The 13,600-nt window shown below is 45.4% G+C and overlaps 1 protein-coding gene across 1 annotated transcript in view; it reads left to right on the top strand.

The window, feature by feature from the left end:
• The window catches only part of abca12 (ATP-binding cassette, sub-family A (ABC1), member 12), a 50,878-nt gene that overhangs the window by 3,081 nt on the left and 34,197 nt on the right, over positions 1–13,600 (top strand). The window contains exons 4-24 of the mRNA XM_076169823.1: positions 682–823; positions 2,213–2,337; positions 2,646–2,725; positions 3,250–3,414; positions 3,679–3,872; positions 4,028–4,146; positions 4,333–4,433; positions 4,631–4,777; positions 5,274–5,440; positions 5,865–5,998; positions 6,107–6,237; positions 6,389–6,553; positions 6,908–7,095; positions 7,430–7,563; positions 8,058–8,160; positions 8,313–10,931; positions 11,257–11,369; positions 11,797–11,864; positions 12,010–12,158; positions 12,284–12,414; positions 12,641–12,783. Coding sequence (XP_076025938.1) covers positions 682–823; positions 2,213–2,337; positions 2,646–2,725; positions 3,250–3,414; positions 3,679–3,872; positions 4,028–4,146; positions 4,333–4,433; positions 4,631–4,777; positions 5,274–5,440; positions 5,865–5,998; positions 6,107–6,237; positions 6,389–6,553; positions 6,908–7,095; positions 7,430–7,563; positions 8,058–8,160; positions 8,313–10,931; positions 11,257–11,369; positions 11,797–11,864; positions 12,010–12,158; positions 12,284–12,414; positions 12,641–12,783 — 5,318 coding nt within the window. The remainder of the gene's footprint in view (positions 1–681; positions 824–2,212; positions 2,338–2,645; positions 2,726–3,249; positions 3,415–3,678; positions 3,873–4,027; positions 4,147–4,332; positions 4,434–4,630; positions 4,778–5,273; positions 5,441–5,864; positions 5,999–6,106; positions 6,238–6,388; positions 6,554–6,907; positions 7,096–7,429; positions 7,564–8,057; positions 8,161–8,312; positions 10,932–11,256; positions 11,370–11,796; positions 11,865–12,009; positions 12,159–12,283; positions 12,415–12,640; positions 12,784–13,600) is intronic.

Below are 13,600 nucleotides of genomic sequence, written 5' to 3'. Positions count from 1 at the left end.
TTGGCAAACTGTCTATAACCACAGGTGTGTTAACCCACCTGTTGTTAAAGCCTTCCAGTACTAGTATGACTAGTGCGTGTGCCAGGATGCTTCTGGTACGGTGTGGCTAAGTGGTTGTTGGTATGAAAGGTTGGGCCAAACACAGTCACTCTCTCAGACTCAGCTTCCTTCCAGCGCCTTCAATACAATACGTCAGGATTTATGCCAAAACTCCTAAAGCATTCCTCAGCTTTCCTCCTCCGTCACTCTCTAGTAAGTCGAGGATTTGTGTACAGACCTGTGTTTCCTTTCAATGACGGACAGCCTCAGCCAAGTACTGCTGGTCAAACACTCACACGAGTTACACCTGTGTTACCTGTGGATAGAAATATGGAAGAGAAGTCTAGGACCGATCAGGATAAAGGTTTCAGGACCCATGGGGTTCATACCTCCAGGCGGGAAACTCATATATTGCAACTCTGACAGTATTCCAAACTTGAACTTAAAGTTAAACTACTGCCAGCATCTATCTTCTCCGCAACGCCTGCCAGAGTCTCTCATCAATGCCCCGACTCACACCGACTACTGGCAATCGATGGCACGAAACAACTCCACTTCCTGTCCCAGTAAACTGCTCTTGGTGTTCCAGGCTGTGTTGTTTCCTGGAGTTCCTGCCGCTCTGACCTCTCTTGTCTCCTCCAGGTTTCGTCGGACCCAGAAACCTGCCCAGCACTGGTTTCTTCCCCTTCCTGCAGACTCTCCTGTGCAACACAGACAGCAGCTGTCATAACAAATCCAGGACATCAAACTCTGCTCACAGATCCTCGACGGCTCATGCCTCAAGGTACTGTATCTTATCAGTAGAGGTCATACATTCTCTACTCTTCTACAAGTAAAGCTCAGTAAAACGTCATAGCGAGTAAACCAAACAGTCCCTTATTCACACATTTATGCGTCATCTCAACTTTATCGGCCTTGCACCGATCAGCAGGTGAAACAAGTTGCATTAAGGCTGCAGTTGATGCGCTGCAAATTCATGGACATTGACCATTCTAGGCCTCGCCGTGGCATAGACGCCACCACACACACATCTCTACAAAAGCTTTTAAAGCTGACATCCATAATTAATGCCTCCGCCGTACAATGACAAGCGAGCATAAAAGGAACGCGTTGGCAGCTGCCTTTCTGTCCACTGTTATCCTTTACGTGACTGAAGGAGAAAAGGTATGAGGAGGGCATTGTGGGTGTCAAGGGAGCAGGCGCACCTCTGCGTCGTTGCCTCATGTGAGGCAATGAATCAAACTCCACAGGGAACATTTCTCAGATTGCAGAGGACTCAACCTCCAAGTCACATTTCACCCATTTTACACCGAACTCAAACAAATGAACACATCCTATTCACTCTCATCCTTTCTGTTTGTCACTTGTTTGTACTTGTATGTTTGTAGACTTATTAAGCAGTGATTGATTGGTCTCTTAAACCTTTGACTCTGTCAGCACTGTCAACTCTTAAGAGAAGTTGTGTAATGGTTTTCAGAGTCTAACCTTTATTCATGGAAGGATGTCTACTTCGTTGTTGCTCAAGCGCCACACACCAAACATATTAGTCACACTTTCCATCTTGGTGACTTTCCACTTGTGTGATTCCCGCTGTCGCCTGATGTGAAATTCCCTCTGGTGGAGGAATGCAGTGTGTCGTGCCATATGAAAACCAGTTTGTCTCACCCTTAACCTGAAGAAAACCCGTTTGCAGATGATGCTTTGCTTCTGAAGCCATGTCTTTCTCGCAGAGTCGCAACCTTTATGTCAAATTATCAGCTCAGGCTTTTGTTTGTCATGAGTTTCGGTTGCTAAAGGTTGAAAGAAATGCATGAAAGGAACCACCATCCAGCTCCTCCCATACCGGTGGAGATGGCTTAAAGGAACAGTTCAACCCAAAATGTGTATTTGTGAAAATGTTTAAATGACACACATCAGTCAAAGCTCTGTTCCTTCTTTAAGCATGAAACACACATAATGTTGACTTAAAGTACTTAACTAGCATTGACTGATTAATTCTGAATCTTTAAAACAAATTTAATGACTAAATAAGAGCCTATCCTCCTGAGAACAGGATATGTAGCCCTCAGCATTACTCCTTGATTTTGGTCTTAGTTCAGTGGACTTGTTTGTCTCAGAAGCATTGCATTGTTCCTCTTGTCGTCCCTGTCTGACCGCGATGTCTGTGTGTCAGGATGGACGCGCTGCCCAGGGATCACCTGCTGCAGAGTCTGAGTCAGGGGCCGTTCAGCTTCTCTTCCTCCAACAACTCAGCCAGGGAACACGCAGCACTGGTGGAGTTCTTGAACACCATCCTGGGTGAGTCCTCCTCCTGTTTATGGAGCCACAGTGCCCTGCCCATGTTCAGGGTTTACAGTTAACTTTAGGATTTGCACTTGAGCACTTATTGTTTAATTTCAGTGTCCAAGACACCAAACAGATTCACATTCATGTTATTCTCACATGTTTTTGTTCCTGGAACTTAAAATTGAATCATGGAATAATCCCTTATTTTACATAAAACCATGTTGATAACACACACACACACACACACACATATATATATATATATTTACCTACAAGTGTGTGAGTAGACTGTGATTTTAAACAGCCTTTGTGTCTTTCAGGTCCAGTTCAACAAAGCAAGACCAAGAACAACAGTCTGGCTCTCATGCATGCCTTCAATGCTTCTCTTCTGGGAGATCAGGTGCGTATTGTTAAAACACAATAGAAGCAACAGAATGACTAAGCAAAAAGAAGAGCCGGTTTCATAACTGGCTTTAGAGCATTTAAAGCCTATTCGGTCTCATGTGTGGATCATTGTAAACATTGTAAACATTGTAAATATAGAACGGGATTATGGACAGCTTCAGTTAAGTTATTTACTTCATTTGAATCCACAATTTATTTCATGTTAATCTACACTAAATGTGATTCCCCGGGTCGATGCTTTGTGTCTCAATCACCTTCTACCTCTGAACACACGCCAGTCAGTCTGTGTGTCCTAACGTGACATTCTACAAATAAGGAAGGCGTCTGTTAAATTTGATGGATGTCAAAAGTGGTGACTTCATAGCGCATCCATTGTACACAAAGAAACACACACCCGCAGGCTTCCTGCTCTCACGGAATGAGTCTATCAACACATCTAATCTGTATGCACAAAGACGTCCTTAAAGACATGCTGTCATGACACCTTTGCGTCCGTTTGGTTGTCCCTCTCCCCTGCAGGAGGATTTCAACATGGACTCTGTGCGCCTGCTGAAGAGGTTCATCTGCAACGTGCTCCTGCCCCTGAGTAACAGCTCCAGCACCCGACCCCTCACCTCCGCCCTGCACATCTTCTGCAAGTCCAACGACACAGTGCTTGAAGTGTCCCTCGTCACCATCAATAATGTATGTGTGTGTGTGTGTGTGTGTGTGTGTGTGCGCGTGTGTGTGTGTGTGTGTGTGTGTGTGTGTGTGTGTGTGTGTGTGTGTGTGTGTGTGTGTGTGTGTGTGTGTGTGTGTGTGTGTGTGATAGTGGTTCTTCAAAGTAATTCTCATGCTTGAATATTCATATATTTTATTTCTGTCTGCTAGTTTCCCTCCCTTGTTACTTTGATGTGCTGTGTAAATGATGCGGCGGTGCAGTCATGTGTGTTCTTATTGACTCGTCAGGTCCTGGCGGAGCTGATGATGACCAAACCCACCGAGACCATGAAAGCAGTTGGAGCGGTGATCCTGGTGATTGATCAGCTGCAACGTCAGACCCCAGTATGGGAAAGCCTTCTGTCCATTCCTCAGCTCTTCTCTCCCAGCTCCCTTGACTGGGTGCTGGGCGAAGTCACGCAGCTTCTCTCCACCACACAGGGGTAAGAAAAACCCTGCATGCGGTTTCCGAAGGTTTTCTCACTGACTGCTTCTTTTGTTCGCCCTTTGCGAATAGCGGCTGTAAGATGAGTGTGTGTCAGTCACAGATTTGCAGGCTTGATTGTGACTCTAGGTGTTTCCTCTGTCCTCTCCCCAGCGCTCTGCATTTCATCCAGCAGATGTTTCCTGATGTTGGCGCCTACATCTCCATGGTGCGTCCGCTGCTCGCTGGAGGCACTAACCTGGTCACCTATATCCAGTATTGGCCGGGAAAAGGTAGCAATCGCAATCTTTGTATGAATAAGAAAGCCTGGGAAAATCACTTTATTTACTTTGATCATACAGCAGTTTCTTAACGTGTCGTGTTGGTGAAGACACACCAGGAAATAGCATTATGTTGGATGTCAAAACCGCACAGATTGCATTCCATCATGCCCTGTGTAACTTTTCCTTGTGCCCTAGCTGTATCCATCCCCCTCGGAGATGTGGTCACGTTGCAGAATGACTCGCTGAGTGAAGCGGTGAAAACGGTGTTACGACAGGTCACGATCCCACTGGACAAGGTTCGTGCTGCCAAAGCCTTTAAATCTCCTCGCTCATCCATCCCTTAAGACATATCAAAGAGATTTACTGCCTGGTGCTCCCTTTTGATCTTGTTTTACTGTTTTACGGAAGAAGCACTCCATATGTTTGCCACCACAGCCTGCGTGTGACTCCAGTTTGTTCACGCACTTGTTCATTCGCTCCCCCCGTCTTTCAGGCGATCGGCCTGGCGCTGGACAGAGAGGGCGCGCATGGCTACATCTGTAACAGCAGCAACAACGCCATGTGGCTGACAGCGGCGTGCGCTACAGGCACCGTGGATAAACTGTTGGGCTGGATCAGCACTGACAAAGTGGTCAAACAGGTACAGTAAGATGCTGCTCTTAACAGAAATATGTGAGGGAATATTGTGCTTTCCTTGTGCTTTCTCTCTCTCTCTCCCTCCCTCCCTCCCCCCCTCTCTCTCTCTCTCTGTCCCCCACCACATCACCTTCACATGGAAGGAGACTCAAAAGCTGCTCTGAACAATTAGTGTATGACCGTCAGAGACACGTTGCCCACAGAAACAAGAGGCCACCCTACGCGGCTGATTGTACTGAAACTCCCACATCACACCATAATGCCCAATTAGTGCTGACTGAAAATTACACACACACACACACACACACACACGCACACACGCACACACACACATTAACACTGCCATTTCTGTTTACTTACACATGCAGCTATCAGTACATCAAACAAACTTTCACTTCCTCGCAAAACATGTTTGTGCACGTACAGCACCTAGTGAAGAGATTGACAAGAGAGTGAAAGATGTGTTGTGCAAAGTGTATGATCCACACCCCGTCCCACAGGCACTCCTGGCATGGAGTAAGCACGTGGCGTCGCATGACCTGGTCTTCGCCAAAGGGATGCTGCACAGCCTGATGGGAGTGGCGGGCCCCGGAGGATCAGCGGGGTCCAACAACACAAGGACCCGGCGCAACGTTGACGTACAACCGCAAACCGTGGAGGAAGACCTGTAAGGAGAAGGAGATGTTTGGAAGACGAGTGGAAGGAGTTTGAAAGGAGTGTGGAGTGTGTGGAGTGTGTTAGTTTTGTTCCAATGTTTGGTGAAAAACAAAGAAAGCTCCTTAATGATAATCTTGTGGCCATTAAACCACAGAGATGATTTGGAATAAACAGCATTTGTGGGAGTTTGTGACACCTCAGGCTGTTGGAAGCTTCTGTTTGTGCCAACATCTTATTGTGCAGTTAGTTCTTTACAGGGAAAGAAATATTTCTCCTAAATTATTAGTGTTTTTTTTTGACTGGGGAAATTTGGCAGAAATGGTGAACACAACAGGCTGAATATCTGATTGACCTCCATCTTTAGAGAGCTGCAGAAGAATAGTCTGGAGCTACAATCCCTGTGTGACTTTTTTGTCTTTTTGTCTGGTTGGCAGGTTTCTGTCCGTTGGGAAAGTGGTGATGGAAATCACAAAGAATGTCCCCGAGGTGGACATGGTGGTCCAGATTATTCTCTCGGTTGCGTTTGAGTCCATGAAGTCTGTCAATGTGGCTCTCCAGGCTGTGCAAGGTACAGCAACAAACAGCTTCGTCCCTCACTTCAGAAGGTGGATTTGATTTCATGTTATAGCTTAAACCTGAAATCACTCCTGACTTTGTTGTTTCTTCTGCTTTACAGAAAAGTTGGGCAATGGCTTCAGAGACGCCGATCTCCTCAGAGAGACGCTCCTCATGTTGCTGACAAACCAGTCAGAGAGCAACATTTGGACTCAACGCCTCCTGAACAGTATGATGCAGATCACGATGCAGGTACACCACCATGACGATATTATTCTAGACCTAAAACCAATGGAGAGATGTGAAGGAAACTGTAGGACTCAACCTCTGTCCATCATTTTCATGAACAATGTTGTTGATAACGGCACGTGTCTCCTACCTGATGTATCCTGTGTCATTTCAGAGTTCGACATCTCAGAATTTAACGTGTGAGGATCTCCTGGCTTCCTTTGAGTGGCTCCTACCCACAAACAGTATGACGCTCCAGACATGGCGTGGAATCCTCTGCCAGAACGGCACGGTGCTCCAGCGAGCTGTAACAGTGGACTTGGTGGTTTTCAGCAAGATGGTAAAAATCACCAAACTGCATTTGTCTCATTCCACACATACACTTTGGAAACACCTTAGATATGCACCTAAGCCATGATGTTTGCCTTGAGAATAGATTTCCATGTTCAGCTTCACCATCTGATTGGTTTCAGTTTCATTAATATTCCCACGTTCGCCAGCTGTGATTAGCAATTCTGCCGGCGACACATTGTGTTATTGCATCTACAGCAGCCTCACGTGAATGACGAAGCAGCTCCAGCTGGAGCCTGAATGCGTCTGCTTCATTCACAGCCCTGTGATTCATCATCTGTTCAAAATCGTATCGGCGTCTGCTTTAAGAAGGCACATGTTGTTTTATGTGATGTTGATACAGGTAGAAGACATCCTCAAGTCTGTCCAATCGCAACATAATGTGACGCTTCCCATGATCCTCTCTGAGTGGCACAAGCTGTCAAATCTGAGCTTTGGAGCCCTTATGGCCCAGGAGGTGGGCGGAGCCGGCAGGATGGACTGGATGCCAGGAAACAGCACCCAGAATGTCACACAGATAGCTCAACAAAGGTCTGAATAATGCACTCAAGTTTAATGACAGGTCTACTGTGTATGTCTGTCACTAAGTGGTTGATTAGAGGTTTTTTATTACTAGACATTTGCTATTTTTGTAGCCTTACATAACTCTTTACTTTGAGTTCACATGCAAGTACAGATCACTCCGGTTTTATGTAATGGAAATATTTAATTTAATGTTTTTTTATTTGTTTATTCTCAGTAATAGTAGTCAAACCGATGTTGGGTTAAAATCAAATGAGTGAAAAAGGGATTTACTATGAACTTTCCCTGTGTTGTTATTTGTGTTATTGGTCGTTTTTTTTCATCTGTTCTTGCTTTGTTTCAGTGTGTTACCATTTATGGTGAATTTTGGAGTCATGTTGGAGAAGACCGGCTTGTGGCCCCAGATGAAGGACCTCTTCCACATGGCGTACTGGGTTTTAAACTACAGGCCTGGAATCACAACTCAGCCAGCCAACTGTGCGTTCTGTTCTATTCTACTCTACTCTATTCTGCATATTAATGATGCGTGTGTCTTAACATCAGAGTTTTACATGCATGAAATATTGGCAGCATGTAAAATGGAACACAGCACACAAAATGAATCTATGCTGTTATTCTCCTCTTCACATAATTAAATGACCAGATGCTGCTTTCCCTACAATCCACAAAGTTAGGGCCAAAGTAGCAGCGTCACAAATTTTATTATGGATTCATTTGTCTGTGAAAGGAAAAGACTGTTACATTTTTTATGTGCCGAGGTTTCAATATTAGATATTTGTGTTGGAAAATGTGTTAATATCTTTCCATTGATGTCTTATTTACATTTTTTTCAAAGGCGTAACAGAGTAACCAACATCAAGAATCTGAAAATATCTGCTTTCATTAAACTTGTGTGTGTGTGTGTGTGTGTGTGTGTGTGTGTGTGTGTGTGTGTGTGTGTGTGTGTGTGTGTGTGTGTGTGTGTGGTGCAGGTTCTGTTGACTATAGGACCTTAGCCATTCGGTGTGACACGGGTCTGAACTGGCCACAGTTTTTTCAGCCTCTGCTGTCACTGAGCCCAGACGTCCTGCTGAGGTCAGTGTCAGGCTCTCTCATAATGTTAGATATACAAACGTGTGCTCTGCTGTAAAATACGTTTGTTATGATATGATTTAATGTATGTTTGTGATTGTTTTTTCAAATCTGAGCTGTACTGACCTGTTCCCGTCTCCTCTGCTTTGTCACAGCGCCGTTAAAGGAACTGTGTCTCTGCTGCAGCAACTGTTTGGTGGCGTCCTCAAACATCAGGTAGCATCGTATCTCCAAGAAAACATCAAAGGTGGAGACGCCCTCTCTGCCTTCCTGGTGAACCTGGTAAATAACCTGGATGGGTTTGTCCAGAGGATCTCTGGGCTGGATGACCATAACACCTCTAATCCTGCTGTGATGCTGCCGCTCCTCCGTAACCTGATGCAGTCCACCGGTCTGGGCCCGTTGATGCCCCTCTTCTACGGCGGCGGACCCCTCAATGCTTCAGCAGTGCTCGACATTGTTGTGAAGCTCGGCCGGCTCAATCAGCACATATTTGCCTTCAATGAAACAGACCGTACGATGCCTGACCTGGAGAGGTTGATCACGATGTTCCTAAACTTGGAAGGGAGCCTGACCGTGCCCGTGTCCCTCAGCATGGCACACACTTACACAGATTACTTCCACCCTGATGCTGTGGCCCAGCTCATAGAATCCATAAAGCCTTTCACCAACCAGACCTCCTCAGGTCTTGCGGAGTCCATCCTCAGTACGTTGGAGCTAGTGAAGAGCATAGCGGATTCTCCCAATGGTGACCCAACAACCATTATTCTAGGCTACGTTCAGATGCTTCGCCAATTCCTGGTTTCTGCTTATAAGCTGCATAGAGTGGAACATCTGATGTTACCTGGTGGGCAGGCCAGCATTGCTCAACTCATCACTCTTCAATCTGAAGCCATGGACTTTATAAACCTCCTCTCCCACGAGAGCCTTCAGAATCTCACTCAGGCTGGACCAGACGCTGCCCAGAACATTATCATACAGAAATTTCTAGCATTCCTGCCGACTGCGGTCCGACTGGAAGCTGCTGCTTTTCTCCAAGATGTCATGTCACTCCAGGCCCAGGTAGCATTATGTGCATCAGGCCAGGACTGTCTGGCTGCGGCCTCTGAAGTCTTCACGTTCCTGGATCAGATATCAGTCATGATGCTCGAAGCCAAAGGCAACGTCACAATTAACATAGTTTCAAAGTTCTCTCAGCAGCGGGAGAATATTGCCACCATGATCTTCTCACTCCTCCTGTCTGAAAAAGATGCTGCAAATGTGAAAACATTCAGACAGGCTCTCAATTTCACCAGACTGGTCATGGCTGCACCAAATGTCACTGTTTCTCATGTCCAGAATGCTCTGGGGCAGTCGGGTCTGACTCTCCAGGAGCTGGATCACATCGCTGCTTTGGCTGGAGCTGCCAACCTTTCTGATCTCATACATAATCTAATGGAGATAACCAAAGTTCAGAAGTGTCTTGACCCTCAGCACAGCCCAGTGGTGACGGCTCAGTGTGTGGTGGGGCTGATAAATAGGCTGAGCCATTTCCTGACAAAGATTCCTGCTCTCCGTGGTCAAACAGCCATCCTCTCCTCCATCCCCATCATCATCAATAAAACTATCAGTGATCTGGTCCATACTAACTTCACCTCTGCTCCATACATGTCTGTCACACAAACACTGAACAGCACCTTGGCCAGTATCAAGATGAACCTCCAGCGCTTCGGTTTGAACACTTCAGAGATCATGAATGAGATCAGAACACTGGAGCGCCTGTTAAACCTGGCTGCCAACCATAGCATGGTGAGCAGCATGCTTAATTCCACCTTATTGACAAACCCCATGCAAGCTCAGAAGGTGTACATGGAGATCGCGGCGTGGTACCTGAATAGATTGGAGAACGTCACCAGTAATGGATCACTAGCCGAGCTCCTACATCCCCTGTTCCGCCTGGCAGAGATGCAACTGGCCCAACAGCTGGCACAGACAGACTTCTCTTTGTTTGTCAGCGAGAAGATCGAGCACTTGATGGCAAACCTCCAGCACCCTCTGGACGGGGCGGGAGTGAACAAAGTCGGTCAGACGACCATCCAGATTCTCCGGCGCCTAATTCATCTCATAAAGATTCATATTGAGAGTCAGAATAACAGCTATGGATGCCATGTAGAACAGCCACTGTGCAACAACACCGTCTCTGCCAGCCTAATGTGGCTCATCGACCAATACCTTGATGGCATACAGATGTGGATGAACCAAACCAACACCACAGTGGCCCTCGCTAATATCCTCCAGTGGGGAAACTCCTCAGTGAATGGCACCAACCCAGGGAGGGACCTCCACTTCCTCCTACAGGCTATGAAGGTTTTCTTTACCGAAGATCAGCTCTTCTACCTCTCTGCCATCGACAACATTACCCAGCATCTCAGCAAAGCCCTCATGGCGGCAGCTCAGCCGGGCGGCTTGCAAAGCGAACACTTCCCGAACGCCGTGCTGGAAGCGGTCCAAAGTGCCATGCAGGTCCTGACCGCAATCGCCGGTCCCCTGCCGCTGTCTGTGAGCCAGGACATCTTGGGCATTGTGCAAGATTCACTCAAGCTCATTCTCCGACCGGACCTCAGTTACGCCTCAGCACGCAACATCTCTCTGCTCATCCTGAAGAGGGCCAAGAGCATCGTTCAGCAGACACTGCCGCAGATGTTGGCAGATTACCTGCTGGGAGGAATCCAGGCAGCGATTACATATTTTGAGGATTCCTCCACGGTTTATGGTCCCGACACCTGGAATTACATGTGAGTGACGCTGATGGTTTGCTTTAAAAGTTGACAGAAATGACAAAATAACTTGTGTGTGTTTTGTAGCTCCATTTCAGAGAAGGTTGAAATGACTCACTGATCATTGTGTTAGATGTGATACAATTTGACTTCATGGTGTAACCCTAACACTAGTAACACTAATTAGAGCTGCATTCTATTTCAAGCTTCTGGCACACAGTCATTAAAATGAGTTGTTACCGACACACTGGATTCTCTGATGTGGCTATCTTCAAAGTTCCTCGCAGAGCTTTTGAAGCATTCTCTTTTAACGTGACTTATGACTGCACTCCCTTTTCTGCAGGATTTTGAGTCAGATGAAGGTGATCCAGAGCCTCCTGCCACCAAACTGCACAGCGCAGCCCTTCATTTCTGTCCTCATTAACACCACCAAGTACATCCTGGAGTCTGGCCAAGGCAAGTCAGCTGCTCAGGATCACTGTGGTCGGACAACGTGCTGTGTCCTGATGAACTCTGATGGAGTGGAAGTAGCATCGGGCTCTTACTTATTACCTCCTGAGACCATGACATGTATTTTGAATGCATTTTTGATTTCTCCTTGCTCTTTGGGATTAGTGGGACATAAGGACATAAGTGCAAAGTAAAACACGTTTTTTCCTGTCTGTTATGTTTTAGAGTGACTCAAAGTGGCATTTATACCATTAGGGGCCAGCAAATAATGTCCAGACATGAGGACAACAGGTTTAAATTTAGCACAATGATGTCTAAGGTGTAGGGAAGGAAAAGTGTAATGTCCACATATGAGGACGCAGGGTCTCAGGAAGTAAATAGAAACATTTTGATCCAAGGTCGACATGCTCATGAGTGTTTTCTGCGATTTTAGGCAACATGAGTCTTTGGGAAATACTTCAGAATGCATCAGAAGAGAATGCTCCAACCATTTTCAAACGGGTGAGGCCTTTAAAGCTGTTACTTCTTCAGGACACTGAAGACAGAATGCAGATTGGTTGTCATAATGTCACATGTGTTGCTACTGGCATCATATTCATTTGCTATAAATGGACCAAGAGTCAGATCCCCATCTTTTTCTGTTCAGGTGGCCAAACTCTTGAACATGCTTCTGCCACACCTGATGGGAGATCCAGGCTTACAGATCAATATTCCACCTCTGAAGAGTTTCGCTGATCTTGTTTCAGTTTTGGATCAAATAATCACTGCAAAGGCAAACCAAAGCACCTGGCACAAGTACGTCGAATTTCTGATCACTAATCACTAAAACAGACACCTTAATACTCTTTTAGGTGTGCTCTTTTATATTCAAGAGTCGTCCTGTGATTTCTCTTAACCACACGCCTGATGTTTTATTACAGACTTGAAAAGCTGCTAACAGCCTTCCTGTCCACCGTGAAAGGAACACCGCTTTGGCATGAGATTCCCCGTGTGGCTGCGCTGTTGGAAAGATTCATGGGAGCTTTTGTTCACAACATGGGAGCAGAGAATGGTGAGACCCCCCCCCCCACAGAATTACATGCATTCTGTGGCCAGGATTAGGATAGACCCTTCACTCGGTATTAAAACATTGATTGATTTTAATGGCCCAGTATTTAGCATGTAAAGATTCTTACAAAATAAATATTCCAGCAAAACTTCAGAACACACATAATATTGCATATACTGTATATTTATTGAGTGATTCCGAATGTTAATGTGTTTTTCCTTCCCCTCAGCTTTGATCCAAAGTCTCCAAAAACCTCTCCTGACCCTGATGTCGGAAATTGTGCTTTCCGTGAATTCCAGCCAAATAAACCTGACTGCACTCTCAGAGGAAATGCAGCGTGCCATTGAACACACCATAGAGGCTGTTCAACAGGTTAGACTATCCTGCAGAGAAAACACATGCGTGTGTGTGTGTGTGTGTGTGTGTGTGTGTGTGTGTGACAGGTCGCGATCAACCACTCACGTACACCTGTTTGTACACATGTTTGTCTGTGTCTCCCAGTGTTGCGAAGAACATTATCACGATTGCAAGAGTTAACAATGCATAGTTATCGTCTCTGTCTCACGGATGGTGATTCAGACCTTCCTTTGAAATGCGTTTGAAAAGATCATGTCAGACTGATCAAATGAGATAAAGTATTTTCACATCTGGTCTCTTGCCGAAAGAATGTTTTAGCCACACCATGATGAAGATTCCTCTGGTATCAAGAATTTTGCTATAATTTTATCAAGATTCTTTCCCAAATTAAAAATATAATTGAAAAATTAATGAAGAGTAGAATGTTTCACAAATAAATCAGTAAGATTGAGGTTTATTGCGTTGCCCTTCTCTTACTAATATACAGGTAAACAAACGATATTGCTCACAGGCTTGGTAGGAATAGATTTTTACAATTATCTAGTTAATCAACATATTTTTGGTGATTTCAGCTTTTAAGGAGGCAAACGAAAGACAAATTCAGCAAAACGCAATGAGGAAAAAATGATTTCAGATTTGAACCCACAGAATGAAATGCCAATGCATTTTCCCGTCATACTGAAAGTATCACTGTATTGTGTATAAATGGAATACTGTCAAATGTTAGCTTTTAATGAGTGTTAACCCCAGAGAGAATATTGTTTCCATCTTTCAGTGAGATTCCACTAGAGGCAGAAAGTGTGTGTGAGTTTAAATATTTGATACCTGTGTG

This window comes from Genypterus blacodes, unplaced genomic scaffold (genome assembly GCF_046128005.1).
Source record: "Genypterus blacodes isolate CSIRO-AG114 ecotype Tasmania unplaced genomic scaffold, CSIRO-AGI_Gbla_v1 ptg000214l_1, whole genome shotgun sequence".
Taxonomy (NCBI): domain Eukaryota; kingdom Metazoa; phylum Chordata; class Actinopteri; order Ophidiiformes; family Ophidiidae; genus Genypterus; species Genypterus blacodes.
The sequence above is the reverse complement of the archived record's forward strand: the minus strand, read 5'-3'. Positions and strand labels throughout refer to the sequence as shown.